This window comes from Coregonus lavaretus (assembly GCF_964263955.1).
Source record: "Coregonus lavaretus genome assembly, chromosome: 12".
Lineage (NCBI taxonomy): Eukaryota > Metazoa > Chordata > Actinopteri > Salmoniformes > Salmonidae > Coregonus > Coregonus lavaretus.
Genome location: NC_139999.1, coordinates 18483013 through 18500437, shown reverse-complemented (window position 1 = coordinate 18500437; position 17425 = coordinate 18483013). Strand labels below are relative to the sequence as shown.

The 17425-nt window shown below is 42.3% G+C and overlaps 1 protein-coding gene and 1 pseudogene across 2 annotated transcripts; one reads left to right on the top strand and one right to left on the bottom strand.

The window, feature by feature from the left end:
- Positions 1-324: 324 nt before the first annotated feature.
- LOC311138347 (E3 ubiquitin-protein ligase TRAIP-like) lies at positions 325-6898 on the bottom strand (annotated as a pseudogene). Its single transcript, XR_014615472.1, has 14 exons — positions 6807-6898; positions 5572-5683; positions 5377-5434; positions 5150-5236; positions 5004-5043; positions 4760-4887; positions 4617-4666; positions 4384-4490; positions 4206-4272; positions 1942-2117; positions 1793-1881; positions 1518-1625; positions 1234-1284; positions 325-1012 (listed from the first exon to the last, which is right to left on the bottom strand). The product of XR_014615472.1 is annotated as an E3 ubiquitin-protein ligase TRAIP-like (transcript).
- On the top strand, positions 6421-15528 carry mon1a (MON1 secretory trafficking family member A). The gene is made up of 6 exons (XM_084173910.1): positions 6421-6637; positions 6992-7157; positions 11707-12093; positions 12322-13087; positions 13204-13351; positions 13564-15528. Exons 2-6 carry the CDS (start codon positions 7025-7027, stop codon positions 13702-13704), a joined length of 1575 nt encoding a protein of 524 aa, XP_084030036.1. The 5' UTR covers positions 6421-6637; positions 6992-7024; the 3' UTR covers positions 13705-15528.
- Positions 15529-17425: the final 1897 nt, after the last annotated feature.

Genomic DNA, 17425 nt, shown 5'->3' with positions numbered 1-17425 from the left:
GTACTTCTACAGCTGTAGCTTTCTTCCTTTGAGTGAGGCTGCCATCATGCTGACATTGCCCCTTTCTGGAGATTGATTAAACCTGTACAGTAAAACAGAACTGTACTGGGTAAGCTAACCATTCTGTAGTGTGGAGACTAGAGTGTGTGGAGATGTCTCCACTACAGTATCATAGTGAGATGCATTTGGCAGTAAACCCTTATCCAGGTCTGTGTAGAATGGAGAAACAGAAAACGTTTTAAACACACCACACTCAACAGTTTTTATGAAAATAACGATAGTTTATTATTTCACAAACAAGAGATCTTACGCATTAATCACAAGTAAAAGTATGCATCTAAAAGAAAAATAGCACTTGAAACAAGAGAATGATGTTCTGGGGAAGTGAGAAACAACTTCTAAATATCCAATACAATTCTGTATTACAATATTCAGACAGTGTAAGTAAAACAAGAAATGTTCAAGTGCGAAAGATAGATAAAACATTGATTTGTGTAATGTGCAACCGAGTCAAATGCCTGACTTTTCACAGATGCTAGTAATGATATAATGCAGGAAAGTCCCCCTTGTTTCAGTCAGCAGATAACGCTTCCTCACACTCAAAATCATAAATTAGAAAAAAAACAAAATGTCTCAACATAAAATTACTTAACACAGACAGGGGGTTTCATGATGAGCCAAATGAAGTCTCAATACACCAAAACAAATATTTTCATCAAACTAGCAGCTATGCCCATTCATGCCCAAAGCTTGGAGCAGGCCCTCAAGTAAGAGGTCCAAGTTATTTTTACCTGACCGGTAAACCTATTCAGGTTGCTCCTCTCTATTGCTCCAGACGGGCTGGTCGCTAGTGTCAGAGGTCCAGCTGACACACATGCATCAGTAAGGGATGGACAGGTCACTCCAGAAAACTGTTAAGAGTAAGGCAGGTGGAGATCTTGGGAGGAGCTGGTCGGGATTTTTTTCTCCTCTTGGCCTTCATCATGAGCGGGCGAATCTCTGACAAAGGAGACTGGTGTGGGGGGCTGAATTAAGGAAAATGGCATTCCATAACAAATGGCATTCACCTGTACCTCCTTCCTATGAGATTAGTTACAGCAATGTATAACAAACATAACTGTCAATAGACATCATAGAGGATATAATACACAGTCACAATACGTACTTCAACACCCATGTCAATGAAAAATACCTGTCAGTACATCTGAATTGTATGGTTTAAGAAAAGGATACAGGCTGGAAGAATTTGGTCCTTCCCGCAAGTCCACCGTAACCACTTCTGACCTGGAATATGAGATAGTGATACATTTAGTAATATCGCTGTCAGGAACAAGACAGGAAGGCAAGGGCAATAAGTGGGTCTGGTTTTGGAAGTCTTTAGGTGGAGTGCACTGTACTTGACTACTGTAATTGAGGGTTTGAACATGTGTAACAGGCCCATAGTAAGAAAGAGACCAGAATCTCCATACAGTAACTGTAGTGTTGTGATGGAAAGACAATAGTCAGGTTAAAGCTACAGCTCCCAGTTTACTCCTCTGGGGGTCCAGCATGCTGCCGAAGGTCTTCTTCCTGAACAGGTTGGCGTTACGGAAGAAGGTATCCATGGACGCCGCCTCCTCTCTGACCTGAGATCATTCACAAACACAGAAGCTTATAGCATGCACACTAATGTACAACACATCTAGCTCTAAAATGTAACATTACATTAGTAATTTAGCAAATGATCCTATCCAGAGAAAAGTCTGTTCATGTGGCGCATGTGTTAAGTGAACCCTTGGAAGTGGTAAAATACCTTGCTTCCAAACAAGGCTTTGTAATGGTGTTTGGTCGGCGAGGACGACAACCTGAGAAACAAAGAACATAAGATAATTATGATCAATACTTAATCAGAACTGTTTATTAACAAATAAGTGTCAGTAGCATATGTCCCTCGTCAATGACACAATGTAGAGGGAGACTCAAGCGGCTGGGTCCAGAGGCATCTTCTTGATGGGACCTGTGACAACCTCTTATCCACCGGGTCAGGGGTGGTGATGTCAAAGGTCATGTTGAGGCCAATGTCCTCACTGTCGGCAGGCTGGTGGAGACAGGGCTGTTTCAGCTCCACTGGGGCAGGGCTGAAAGACAAGGGGGAAAATAACTCATCAGTGACTGACACCAGATCTACCAAGAAGGTTTCAGAAAGTAACGCATTCAGAAAGTATTCAGACCCCTTGACTTTTTCCACATTTTGTTATGTTACAGCCTTATTCTAAAATTGATTAAATTGTTTTTTCCCCCTCAATCTACACACAATACCCCATAATGACAAAGCAAAAACAGGTTTAGAAATGTTTGCAAATGTATTACAAATAAAAAACTGAAATAATACATTTACATAAGTGTTCAGACCCTTTACTCAGTACCTTGTTGAAGCACCTTAGGCAGCGATCACAGCCTCGAGTCTTCTTGGGTATGACGCTACAAGCTTGGCACACCTGTATTTGGGGAGTTTCTCCCATTCTTCTCTGCAGATCCTCTCAAGCTCTGTCAAGTTGGATGGGGAGTGTCGCTGCACAGCTATTTTCAGGTCTCTACAGAGATGTTCGATCGGGTTCAAGTCCGGGCTCTGGCTGGGCCACTCAAGGACTTGTCCCGAAGCCACTTCTGCGTTGTCTTGGCTGTGTGCTTAGTGTCGTTGTCCTGTTGGAAGGTGAACCTTCGCCGCAGTCTGAGGTCCTGAGCGCTGTGGAGCAGGTTTTCAACAAGGATCTCTCTGTACTTTGCTCCATTCATCTTTCTCTCGATCCTGACTAGTCTCCCAGTCCCTGCCGCTGAAAAACATCCCCACAGCATGATGCTGTCACCACCATGCTTCACCGTAGGGATGGTGCCAGGTTTCCTCCAGACGTGACGCTTGGCATTCAGGCCAAAGAGTTAAATATTGGTTTCATCAGACCAGAGAATCTTGTTTCTCATGGTCTGAGAGTCCTTTAGGTGCCTTTTGGCAAACCAAGCGGGCTGTCATGTGCCTTTTACTGAGGAGTGGCTTCTCTACCATAAAATGCCTGATTGGTGGAATGCTGCAGATGGTTGTCCTTCTGGAAGGGTCTCCCATCTCCACAGAGGAACTCTGAAGCTCTGTCAGAGTGACCATCGGGTTCTTGGTCACCTCCCTGACCAAGGCCCTTCTCCCCTGATTGCTCAGTTTGGCCGGGCAGCCAGCTCTAGTAAGAGTCTTGGTGGTTCCAAACTTCTTCCATTTAAGAATGATGGAGGCTACTGTGTTGTTATGGACATTCAATGCTGCAGAAATGTTTTGGTACCCTTCCCCAGATCTGTATCTTGACACAATCCTGTCTCGGAGCTCTACGGACAATTCCTTCAACCTCATGGCTTGGTTTTTGCTCTGACGTGCACTGTCAACTGTGGGACCTTATATAAACAGGTGTGTGTCTTTCCAAATCATGTCCAATCAATTGAATTTACCACAGGTGGACTCCAATCAAGTTGTAGAAACATCTCAAGGATGATCAATGGAATCAGGATGCACCGGAGCTCAATTTCGAGTCTCATAGCAAACGGTCTGAATACTTATGTAAATAAGGTATTTTTCCATTTTTTATACATTTGCAATAATTAAAAAAATTAACTGTTTTCACTTTGTCATTATGGGGTATTGTGTGTAGATTGATGAGCAACATTTTTTATTTAATCAATTTTAGAATAAGGCTGTAATGTAACAAAATGTGGAAAAAGTCAAGGGGTCTGAATACTTTCCGAATGCACTGTATACTAAGTAACATGTGTTGTGCAGAGAATCGATTGGTGAAGTGACAAACCCCCCAAAAGACTAGTCTGCTCAAGGATTTGTTAGGTCTTTTGAAGAATCTCAACTTTTTTATTAAAAACACAAATTAGTGAGTAGTAAATTAAATTCGTATTTTTATTATACAAATGAAACATAGCTTTGCAATTTGTATAGTGCTTATAATTTCAAGAATGGGGGTTTCTTACGGTGATCTCTGTCTGCGTTGGTCAAGTCATTTTGGACAGCTTTCATGTCATCCTTGGTCCTGTTCATCTCCATTGTGGCTTTATGTAACTACAGAGCTATGAGAGACAGTCAGTCTGAAATTGGAAGGAGAGACACATCCGACATTATCACAGAACATTTCAATTAATGTGATTTGTTTACATCCATTACCTTGTTGTTTGAAGCAAACACCTCCCTTTTGATTTTTTCACATTTCGTTTGAAGATCTGAGGCTCCCATTTAGGTTGTCATACTCTCTGCAAACGATAATAGGATTACTTGATACAAATCCTTCCAAAACAGTGATGCCCCTGACAATGTATAGTGCAACAGTAACACACAGCAGCTATGAGTTTGATGTTCCTTACTTCTTGAGAGAAATGCAGTAGATTGAAAGCTGCTCCACGGCAGCCTGGCCAACACCCATATCATGGACTCGACCTCAGCTCTCTGATCCTGCAACACCACATCCAGACTGGGAAGGACAAGGCCACACACACACACACACACACTAGTAAAATTTACAAGCCAGCAAAGTATGGTTAAGGTCGGCACGATAGCGTGCTAATTATTATTGCGTGAGTGTGTGTCTGAGGGCTACCTCTCATGTTTCATTTTCGTCTGGAGTCATCGGGCCTCCTCCTTGGCAGCCTGGGTAAAAATAAAACTACATGTTAGAGACATGTCAGGTAGATAGGAGCATGTAAATACATGTGTCTTTGTGTTTGAAAACGTGGCACCTACCCTGAGAGCTGAGCAGAGCATCTCTTTCTCACCAATCTCCTTCCTCACAATGTCCAGGCCTTTCTTCTGCCCGTCTACAGTCTCCTTCAAGCGTTCTACCATCTTCAGTCTGTCCCTTCAGTCTCTCTCTGAGGATAAAAATACAAGTCAATGTTTCAGCAGTACAAAATGCAAAATAGTTACACCATCATAATGACACATCGTCTATCAAAGCAAGCATCAGTTTTGTTCACTGGCGTCTTACCTTTGGTACTTAAAACAGCTTTCATTCTATTGAGCTCATTCTGCAGAAGAAATGAACGAAACACTGAATAAACGACAAATCATACAATAATATGAACCCCAATCTACATGCCGTAAATATAGTGTTTCCTCCTTGTGTAGGCCTACCTGCAAACTCTCTGGGTCAGCAGAGGATCCCTCTTCTTCACCACTAATGTCAAAGAACAACTTGTTGATAATGTGTCTGGTGCTAACCTGAGGGGAGAGTCCGGACATAAAGAGAAACATGCAGAAGAAGTATTTGTAGAGTCATTTTGAGTGGAATGGGATTGATGTAATGCATGCAGAATGAATCACCAGTGTTCAGAAGGGGACACCAGTATAGCAAGTCCTACCTGTTTTCTACATTGTGGACAGGTCTTGTTGGGAGCAGTCTGAAACCAATGAAGAAGACTGTAAGCAGAAGGGGTAAAAACAACTGTCATTTAACAACAGCTAGACAACTACATTTACCTAGAGCCACAATTACTAGCGGGCCATAATATTTCCTACATGTTGACTGATTCCTCTGACTGCCATTGGTAACTCACCATTCATAGTGGAAGGTGTGTCCACAATGGATGGCTGCCACATCTCTTGAGTGATCGAAGAAATCGGAACAGATGGTGTAGTAGGCACGAATAGCCATTTTTGACGACCACCCTGTCAAGAAAAAAGCAATTAATCATGTTTGTGTTCAACATGGTCATCTTAGCTGGTTCTCTTGCTAGCTAACTTTTGTATTATTGCCAATGGTTATCAAACGTTACAGTAAACAATAAACTCATGTTAGCTAACTAGCTAGCTGTTATCTCATTGTCACCTACTCTACAGCAGGGGGTGTTGCATACATTCGCCCGTACTTACCTAAAAGCTATTGTGTATATGTTAAATTAATACTTATATTATTCATTTCAGCTCTCATAAATGTAAAACTTCCCCTGCATTGGTTGTTTACAGCTAGTTAGCTATCGCACATACAACACTCGCGCCGCACAGTTTGAAGGTAAAAGTATCCGCCCCTTGTGTGTACCTAATCATCAAAGGGGTACGTTCAGATATCTTTCTTTCTGTTTTCTTTGTCTGAGCTAGACCATCGCATACGTTCTAACTCGAGATATTGTTAACCACCACAAAACTAGCGAGTTTGGCACACTGAAAATTGTAATCCATCAGTAAATGTGGTCCTCTGTAGCTCAATTGGTAGAGCATGGCGCTTGTAACGCCAGGGTAGTGAGTTCGATCCCCGGGACCACCCATACGTAAGAATGTATGCACACATGACTGTAAGTCTTTTTGGATAAAAGCGTCTGCTAAATGGCATATTATATTATATTACAAAATATGAACGAATCTACGCAGCATCAAGGGTTTTAAAACGAGGCTTTTAAAGTGAAAATAGACGCATTCGGGAACGTACCCAATACACTCAAAATAGGGAGAAAATACTTCATTCCCCATAATTCAATGATAGAGGAACTGTACTTCCGTGACCTCTGTCAGGAGATGCGCGCCCGCTAGAGGGGGTATTCTTTTACACTCAAGGAGTGAAACAACGGTTTACGATAACGTTACAACATTTAACATGCATTTTAATTCTACTCGAAGAAATGAAAGGTAGCTATGATTTGAGAATAATTTGTGTACACGCAGGAAAATGCTTTAGCTTCCTAGCTAGCTAACTATCCTATTTAGCTGCAGAACTAGCTAGCTACGCTATCAAACTAGCTAGTTAATAAACGTGCTAGCTAGCTAAAGTTGTCGACGGTTGTACCAGTCATCTTACCCTCTCATCTTTAACATGACATGTATACATAGTCACAGAAACACAGTCAGTGTACTCAACTTGGAGTCAGGGTGCACAACACGAGAGCCTGATGCGCATACTGAAACTCACTGTTTTGTAAACATGTTGACCTTTGCCCCTTTTGAGATGTTGACAGACTTGGTATCTACTATCCTGTGTTACAGGTGGTTGTCCCTGTAGTAACTTATGCAGCAGTGATGGCTGTAGACGTCCACAACAAGGGTGTACCGTGGGAGGTCCAGCAGAATGGCACCCTGGCACCAGTGGACCGTCTCCGCAATGAGAGGTCTGAAAGCCCCATGCCAGGCCTGGTGGAGGGCACAGAACCAGGTGGGCATGGCTACTCAAATAATGGCATCACTTTCCAGTGACCGATATCCACTTGTAGCCTACTTACTGTAGATGTCATGTTACTACAGACCAGCTCCCCTGTCTGAATTACACATCCAGTCATAGTTCTGAACAATGCAACTTTATGGTGACAGAAAATGTATATTTATCTAATTGAAATATGTGTCCACTTGAACAGAGGGTAAATAGGCAGCTTATGATATTGCACTTGGCCAACTATGGACCTAAAAATAATAATTATTATTTTCATTGGAAATAGTTTCAAATAAATACTTTACAATCCACATTCACTATTGATTGGGCTAACAGCTCTTGTTTCACGGGAGAGACCGCAGCATGAAATAACTGTTGAATCTACCATTTACTCAATTTCATCATGTGACGTTTTCCAAGAAACCGCTTTGACACATTTTGAACCATGCTACCTCTGTGACCAAACCGCCAGTGTGTTGGCTGGATAAGAGGGAGTAGGAATGTCGCTGCACAAGAGCTCACATGTATCCTTTCTCATCCACATACCTTGCTTCCTGGATTTAGAATAAGTGGTCTTTGAAATAAGTGGTAGGCTTTGCTTGTCTTATTTGTTCTGTTTCAGACTATGAGAGTATGTTGGATTATGATTGATATGGCACGTTTTTTTATTTGCCTTCTCTGAAGGTCATGATACAGATTTGTTTTAGGGAAGGAAATACAGTAGCCTATTCATCAGGAGTGATTAATGCTGCTGGCTCTGCTGATAAAAACATTAGCATTACTGAGAAAATAGGACTCAATTAGAACTGGTAGGCTTTTGTTGGCTTGCACCACCAGTGTTGACTTTCAACTTTCTTTTAAAACAGGGGTTCTCAAACTTTTTGGGTCTGGAGACCCCTTTTGTGATAGCAAATTCTTCAGGGATCCCCTTAATAATAATATGCCATTTAGCAGACGCTTTTATCCAAAGCGACATACAGTCATGTGCGCATACATTTTTACGTATGTGTGGTCCCGGGGATCGAACCCACTACCCTGGCGTTACAAGCGCCATGCTCTACCAATTGAGCTACAGAGGACCCTTGTAATCAGAACACAACTCGAGTGGGATAAAAATGGCATACAATGAGTTTTGTTTGACCAATACTTTGGCAGTGCATGGCCAATGAACCAATTAAGTCTTATGCCCTGGAAAGGAACTTTTTAAAGGCCCGCCTCTTGGCATCGACATCGACATAATTTCCTGTCCTAGAGATGAAATGCATCTTGAGTTTTTTTTTTTACTACACCGTATTCAAAAGATTTGCCAGTTGGCTCTATGGCTGGTTCTGGAGCTGGATTTGTGATAAGGAACAACTTTGCCACAGATGGAAACAATTGGCCTATCTTTGACTTTGCCATCTATTGTTATCTCCAAAGTTTTGGCGTCTTCCATAAATTGCGGCCGCGAATCCGCCTTAGAAATAGTTAGAAAAAATAAGATGAAGCTCCGGTAATATGGATAACTATTGAAAGATTGTTTGCCGGCCCTATTTTAATTTGCTCCATGGCTCAAGCGGCCAGGTGGACACAAGGCTATTTGGCTCATCTCAGTCATTAAGAGGAATAACTTTGGAAAAATAAAAACACCGTATTCACAAGGATTTGCATGAAGTAGGCAGTTTGGATTTGTCACTTCAAGCCAAATATGTCATACTTTGACTAAAACGATGACTTATCGACACGCAACATTTACATTTTAGTCATTTAGCAGACGCTCTTATCCAGAGCGACTTACAGTTAGTGAATACATATATATATTTTTTTATACTGGCCCCCCGTGGGAATCGAACACAACCCTGGCGTTGCAAACGCCATGCTCTATCAACTGAGCTACATCCCTGCCGGCCATTCCCTCCCCTACCCTGGGCCAATTGTGCGCCGCCCTTGAGTCTCCCGGTCGCGGCCGGCTGCGACAGAGCCTGGATTCGAACCAGGATCTCTAGTGACACAGTTAGCACTGCGATGCAGTGCCTTAGACCACTGCGCCACTCAGGAGCACAACATATTGGGTAAGCACTGGCCATTGTCTTTAAGTTCGAAAAAGTGGATTTCTACTGATGTGGGCATTTAACAGTGGGACATTCATTTTTTAAATCCAACTTTATTTATATAGCACATTTTAGACACGGATGCAACGCAATGCACTTTACAGAAAAATGAATAAAAACAATAAAAAGAGTACGAGACAGACAATCTGTAGATAACAGCCATGGGAGTTCAAACAGGAAAAGCAGAGAACAAGTGAGGATTGTACAGTCGTGGTCAAAAGTTTTGAGAATGACACAAGTATTGGTCTTCACAAAGTTTGCTGCTTCAGTGTTTTTAGATATTTTTGTCAGATGTTACTATGGTATACCGAAGTATAATTACAAGCATTCCATAAGTGTCAAAGGCTTTTATTGACAATTACATTAAGTTTATGCAAAGAGTCAATATTTGCAGTGTTGACCCTTCTTTTTCAAGACCTCTGCAATCCGCCCTGGCATGCTGTCAATTAACTTCTGGGCCACATCCTGACTGATGGCAGCCCATTCTTGCATAATCAATGCTTGGAGTTTGTCAGAATTTGTGGGTTTTTGTTTGTCCACCCGTCTCTTGAGGATTAACCACAAGTTCTCAATGGGATTAAGGTCTGGGGAGTTTCCTGGCCATGGACCCAAAAATTCGATGTTTTGTTCCCCGAGCCACTTAGTTATCACTTTTGCCTTATGGCAAGGTGCTCCATCATGCTGGAAAAGGCATTGTTCGTCACCAAACTGTTCTTGGATGGTTGGGAGAAGTTGCTCTCGGAGGATGTGTTGGTACCATTCTTTATTCATGGCTGTGTTCTTAGGCAAAATTGAGAGTGAGCCCACTCCCTTGGCAGAGAAGCAACCCCACACATGAATGGTCTCAGGATGCTTTACTGTTGGCATGACGCAGGACTGATGGTAGCGCTCACCTTGTCTTCTCCGGACAAGCTTTTTTCCGGATGCCCCAAACAATCGGAAAGGGGATTCATCAGAGAAAATGACTTTACCCCAGTCCTCAGCAGTCCAATCCCTGTACCTTTTGCAGAATATCAGTCTGTCCCTGATATTTTTCCTGGAGAGAAGTGGCTTCCTCGCTGCCCTTCTTGACACCAGGCCATCCTCCAAAAGTCTTCGCCTCACTGTGCGTGCAGATGCACTCACACCTGCCTGCTGCCATTCCTGAGCAAGCTCTGCACTGGTGGTGCCCGATCCCGCAGCTGAATCAACTTTAGGAGACGGTCCTGGCGCTTGCTGGATTTTCTTGGGTGCCCTGAAGCCTTCTTCAGAACAATTGAACCTCTCTCCTTGAAGTTCTTGATGATCCGATAAATGGTTGATTTAGGTGCAATCTTACTAGCAGCAATATCCTTGCCTGTGAAGCCCTTTTTGTGCAAAGCAATGATGACGGCATGTGTTTCCTTGCAGGTAACCATGGTTAACAGAGGAAGAACAATGATTTTAAGCACCACCCTCCTTTTAAAGATTCCAGTCTGTTATTCTAACTCAATCAGCATGACAGAGTGATCTCTAGCCTTGTCCTCATCAACACTCTCACCTGTGTTAACGAGAGAATCACTGACATGGTGCTTTTGTGGCAGGGCTGAAATGCAGTGGAAATGTTTTTTTGGGATTAAGTTCATTTTCATGGCAAAGAGGAACTCTGCAATTAATTGCAATTCATCTGATCACTCTTCATAACATTCTGGAGTATATGCAAATTGCCATCATAAAAACTGAGGCAGCAGACTTTGTGAAAATTAATATTTGTGTCATTCTCCAAACTTTTGACCACGACTGTAGAGACTAATCCATGGTAAAAACTAAAAGCTGAAATGTAATTTAAAATATAAATGATTTGCTAAAATAACAAAGACTAAGAGCACCCTAGGCAAAAGCAAAGCTAAAAAGTTTTAAAGATTTATTTAAATAATGCCCACAGTTTCAGCCCCACTCAGATTTGCTGGCATGCTGTTTTGTATATTTTCCAGGGGAGAACTTAAATTCTAGTCTGACCTGGGAAAAGGCTTGGGAACTCTTACGGCAGATGGAAGTGTCATCTAGATTAGATTAATATCCAAACAGGATATGAAAGATGGCCTCCCTCTTTTTCCCCATTCGCCTTAGGCACTCACGTCATAGTGCAGTTCTCCTGGAGGCTATCATAATGCACACCACTCATGACCTCTGTCTGGAATGGCTGTTAGTGTCATAGTCAAAGCACAGTTGAAGCAGCTCAGTTCTCTGTCCTTCCAAGAACATCCATAAACTGATTTCACTTTTACTTTATTACGCTTGTACTCATTTAAAAATGTTGCCTGCTAGATGTCACTGTTTTATCAATTGACATTAGTAAATAATAGTATAAAAGACAAATGTTTAACCCAGGGTTTGCTGTCAGGACAGTCAGTTAAGCTATACATTTTCCCCCTGTATTCAGATGTTGATGAGGATGGGTTTATGTACAGAATCACTGTGTTAAAAACATTATCTCATCGCCACAGGTGCTGGCCAGGAGAGTGCCATGTTTGTTCATGCACAGTCCTTTGAAGACCTGACTGCTGAGACTGAACCTGAAGGAGACTCTGTGCTTGGAGAGTCAGCAGAGGAGGAGGCTCTGTGTCTGGGGGCTGAGCAGGAGACCCAGGAGGAGCAGCAGCCGGAGGTGGAGGTAGAGGAGGAGCGCCCAGAAAGCATGAGTAAGGAAGAGGATGTGTGCAGTGAGGCCTGGCGTAGCCACAGGAAGCATGTGTTTGTACTGAGCGAGGCAGGCAAGCCCATCTACACCCGCTACGGCACGGAGGAAGCCCTCTCCAGCACCATGGGGGTCATGATGGCACTGGTCTCCGTCGTGGAGGCAGACAAGAATATCATCCGCTCCATTCACGCAGGTAAGTAGATGATGTGGGTAGTATCTCTGTGAATGGGCAAATTAGAGTTAGAGTAGCCTTGCAGTTTTTGTCAATGAAACATGGTGAACAACTATGAAGTAGGCTACATAATTGAAAGCTCAGTCGGTAGTTCTGTCGGTAAGACATGCCATATTGCAAGAAAGGCTGCACCTATCTACTAGTACTGTAGATGTTTCATTGCCCTCTCATTCAAATCTTCTGTTCAAGACGGTTACAAAGTGGTGTTCCTTCGCAAGACTCCTCTGGTCCTGGTGGGCGTATCCCGGACCTGTCAGTCAGACAGAGAGCTGACGCGTGAGCTGCAGTACATCTACTACCAGATCGTCAGCCTGCTCACCCTCACCCAGCTCAACCACATCTTCCAGCACAAGCAGAACTACGACCTGCGTCGCCTACTGGCAGGCTCCGAGCACCTCACTGACAACCTGCTGCGTCTGCTGGACCGCGACCCGGGCCTGCTCCTCAGTGCTGTCACCTGCCTTCCCCTGGCCAGCTCCACCCGTGACCTGGTCTCCTCCAGCCTTCAGGCCGCCAAGGCCAAGAGCCTGGTCTTCTCCATCCTCCTGGCTGGGGACCGTCTGGTCACCCTGGTGCGCAAGAAGGACCAGTACCTGCACCACATGGACCTGCACCTGCTCTTCAACCTGGTGGGCTCCTCGTCATCTTTCCGCGAGGGCGAAGGCTGGACGCCCATCTGCCTCCCTAAGTTCAACACTGCTGGCTTCTTCCACGCCCACATCTCCTACATGGAGCCTGCCTCTGACCTCTGCCTCATCCTGGTGTCCACCGACCGGGAGGACTTCTTTAACCTATCGGATTGCAAGCGCCGCTTCCTGGAGAGGCTGAGCCGACGCACTGCCTACCAGGCCCTGAAGGAGGCGCTGAAGTGCCCTAGCTACTCTGTCACCCAGGTCGGAATCCCAGAGCTCAGGCACTTTCTGTACAAGTCCAAGAGCTCAGGGCTCTACACTAGGTGAGCATGGATCATCAGACACACATGATGGCTTATGTGGTTAAAAGTCCTTGTTACCAATCTCCCATCCTGGCTTACCACCAATTCAACCATTATGTTTCTGTGTTCTCCATCAGCCCTGAGCTGCCCTTGCCATACCAATCTGTAGAGGAGCAGGAGAGGCTGATGGGATCGTACCAGTACCTCCACAGCCGCTTGCACCAACCGACACGTCCCCTGCGCTCCATCTACCGCTGTGGAGAGACTGAGAACCTGCTGGCCTGGGTAAGCATAGTGTTATACCAATCTATAGATTTGCATACATTGTTATACATCTCATTTTATTGATACCATCTTTAGATGTTAAAATGCAGTCTTGCAGTGCATAATAAAGATATTGGTTCATAAGGATCTCTTCAGGGGATATCTGTAGTACCATGGTTATTAATCTCCCCTTTAAACCCTCTTCCACCACCTCTACCCTACCTTTCCTTTAGGTGACCAGTGGCTTTGAGCTCTACCTCTGTTTCAGTCCCCTTGGGACCAAGGCCATGGCCGTGGCTGCTGTTAATAAGCTGCTGAAGTGGATCAGGAGGGAGGAGGACCGCCTCTTCATCCTTAGTCCCCTGACATACTGAGCCCCCAGGCCCCCAGCTGACCTAGCTACAGTTCCAAGAAGCCCTGGCCCTCTAAACCTGCCTCATGACGTTGAAGTCTGATGGAAACTATTGGAGGCCATGGATGTAATGCCAACAAACCATCATGCATCACTGTTGTGCATATGCAGTCTGTGTTTGCTCTTTGCAGACCCTTCAGTCTATGGTCATCAGGGGGTCAAATGAGGTCATCACAATGAGGGTACAGCTATGTTTTATCAAACGTAATGTTATGATTTTAATTGTTTGGTTTAACTACGGTGATTGCCCTATGGGAATTGAGCGATACGCAGCAGACATTTCAATTAATAACAATAACAATGCCCTGTTGCTATAAGATTATTATTTTAAACTGTCACTGTATGGAATCACTACCTGGACATGAGGAATGCTGTGTGTTGTTTTAGCAGTAACCTACAAACATAGCCAATAGAGACTGACCATCTTGAAAAGGAACTAGATTTGTTTTTGTCTTGTCTCTAGTATGCGCCTGACATGTAAAATTATTATTTGTGTCTTTATTTGTTGCTTGGATTAATGTTTTGGATCATGGATTTTCACCATCAAAGATGATGTAATTGGGAAAGTATCTTTATTTTAAGATGGGAATCTCTGAGGTGTCTGTATTAATATGATTTTTGTTGTTATCTCACAAATTATAAGTGTTTCATGGGGTCCATCCCATTTGATTAAGAAAAATACTGTAATTTTCACATTCACCTTGAGAGTCATCAAAAGCCTTCCCTCACATTTCATGCCTTACCTAATTGCCTTCAGAGTTGTGCTAAACTAATGGGGTGTGATGACTGGAGCTTATTAGGGTATTGTAGCTGATTAATTTGCAGTGGTAGAAAATGTACCCAATTGTCATACTTGAGTAAAAGTAAAGATACCTTAATAGAAAATGACTCAAGTAAAAGTGAAAGTCATCCAGTAAAATCCTACTTGAGTAAAAGTCTAAAAGTATTTGGTTTTAAATTTACTCAAGTATTAAAAGTAAATGTATACATCATTTAAAATTCCTTATATTAAGCAAACAAGATGGCACCATTTTCTTGTTTTGTTTAATTTACGGATATCCAACACTCAGACATAATTTACAAACGAAGCATGTGTTTAGTCCGCCAGATCAGAAGCAGCAGGGATGACCAGGATGTTCTCTTGATAAGTGTGTGAATTAGACAATTTTCCTGTCCTGCAAACATTCAAAATGTAATGAGTACTTTTGGGTGTCAGGGAAAATGTATGGAGTAAAAAGTACATTCTTTTCTTTAGGAATGTAGTGAAGTAAAAGTTGTCAAAAATATAAATAGTAAAGTACAGATACCCCCAAAAAATACTTATGTAGTACTTGCAAGTATTTCTTACTTAAGTACTTTACACCACTGTTAATTTGTGCCACAAGTCTAGCTTCTAGATCTGCCAACATTTTACAAATGTTCCTAGAGATTAGTGACTTAATATTATGATAAAAAATAAATGTGATATGAAATGTAATGTGTACATGTTCATGTCTGAATACAACACATTGTGAGAATTTTGTCTGTAGGCTATCATAGGACAACTGGCATCAGTAACTATTTAACCACATACAAGAGACAGTTGATTTTCTTACCCCCTCCTTGGTAAGCTTTTATTGTAATTTTTGAAAGTATAACCATTGTTTTTATTTTGTTACTTTCAACAATTGCACATTCTACTCATTCATATATTTATGTTTAATCAAAAACATATATCTATCAATAATTTGCAATAATGAATTAGGAATTTTCTTTGTGAATAAATAAACAGGAAATACGTTTTGAAGTCAAGTGGCAAGATTGTTCATCAATTTCACTGTCGTTTTATGCACTTGGCAGATGCTACACTGTATTACTAGAGCGCGCCAAGAGGAGGGGCGTGCGTTCGCTCATTTCAGGAGTACAGCAAAGCAACCGGTGTACTGCATGTAGTCTATGGTTCAATTTGTGCATGGAATTTAGAACTGTTTACATTTTTGGATATACTTTTTTGAATAGCGTAGGCAATATTATTTTGGAAAATTCTGACTCATTTAATGCTGTATTAGAATCAACAGGCTTATCGGTGGAGTGAAAACATAGGCCTACCTGTTCAAGTCCGCGCGCGGTCAAGGGTTTGGCAATGCAGTCAGAGACAAATGAGAGATTCGTGAGCTATTTTCATTAACTCAAACAGGTGAGTAGCGAAACGCTATGGTGTCGTAAAATGTTTTACATAATGTGAGATGAGTTTCCTCGTTCTCCCTCACTCAACTATACTGTGATTTAGACATCGAATTTATTCAATTTGGATTCAGAGGAAGGTAATATTAACACTGATATGATTTAATAATCTGAAATATAATCTACGATCTTCTATAATAGATTTCCAGTAACTGGTCTACGTTGGGTGTTTCAAACCTCCCACTGGGCACAGACGTCAATTCAACGTCTATTTCGCGTTGATTCAACGTAATTTCGTTGAAATGACGTGGAAACAACGTTGATTCAACCAGTGAGTGTGTGCCAAAAGGGTTGTTTCTACTCCACTTTAAGGACAGAACATTCTATCTGTTTATTTTGTTTTTGTCAGTCTTTGAACTAGGTGAAATCAAAAATATATATATCAGTGTATTGACTACTACTGTACATATTTACCTGGTTTTATGGCGGAATTGTGTACCTTATAACTGTTCCATGATGATATACACATGGCATTTCCTGCAAGTCAGATAAACTCCTATTGCCTTATCCCATGTTTAACAGGGTGGCTGTGAGAATTATAAACCTATTAATCACATCTCAGTTTAGTTGGATAGCTAATACATTAGTCCCCTGTAGCTCAGTTGGTAGAGCATGGCGCTTGCAATGCCAGGGTTGTGGGTTCGATTCCCACGGGGGGGGGGGCAGTATGAAAAATGTATGCACTCACTAACTGTAAGTCGCTCTGGATAAGAGTGTCTGCTAAATTACTAAAATGTAAGTGCTATTGCAGATGTTCCCAGGCGGACTCATGGCTCAGACAGTTGACCAAGCTGCATAGACAAAGTACTGTACTCCACTGTATTCCTTGATGACATTTGTAGAAACACCAGAAAAGGCTAAGGTAATGCTATTTGTGACTTTTCCATTACCAAGACCAGATTACAATGCATCACATGCCTACCTATGAATGGAAACTCAATTTCAAACCTTTGGTTTATTAACCATCTGCATGAAGAAAGTCAAATCAGTCCTATTAATATGTATACCCATGGCCCTGCTGGTTTTAAACACTAAACCTCAGTTGGTTTGACATGAAGTTGCAGGTGTTAAAATGTAACATGTACACCAATGCAATTCTATGAATTATTGATGTTGTATATAGACTCAACTTTTTATATTTCCAATTTTCTATCAAGTCTAAAGGCTAATTATTATATTTATTTTTACTGTATCATGAAGATTATTATATACCGGTAGTTAATCTCATTATAATGCTTCTGTTGTTGAAATTCTACAACACGTTTTTGAGAAGCTCCCATGTTAATGTGGGACTTAGAAGGCACGTATGGTATGACCATCAGTCCGTGTGCATCTTTTTCCCAGAAAGGCACGTAGTGGTTGTGACAGGAATGCAAAGTAGAGAGGCCCAGGTCCCTGAGTGCTACCTGGCTGTGATGTGTCTGGTTAAACATCAACCAAGGGGATCAGGCACAATTCAA

Coding starts and splice junctions, on each gene's coding strand:
- mon1a (XM_084173910.1), top strand. CDS start 7,025: ATGGCTGTAGACGTCCACAACAAGGGTGTACCGTGGGAGGTCCAGCAG. Junction 12,094..12,321: donor CATCCGCTCCATTCACGCAG/GTAAGTAGATGA, acceptor CTTCTGTTCAAG/ACGGTTACAAAGTGGTGTTC. Junction 13,352..13,563: donor CTGAGAACCTGCTGGCCTGG/GTAAGCATAGTG, acceptor CCTTTCCTTTAG/GTGACCAGTGGCTTTGAGCT.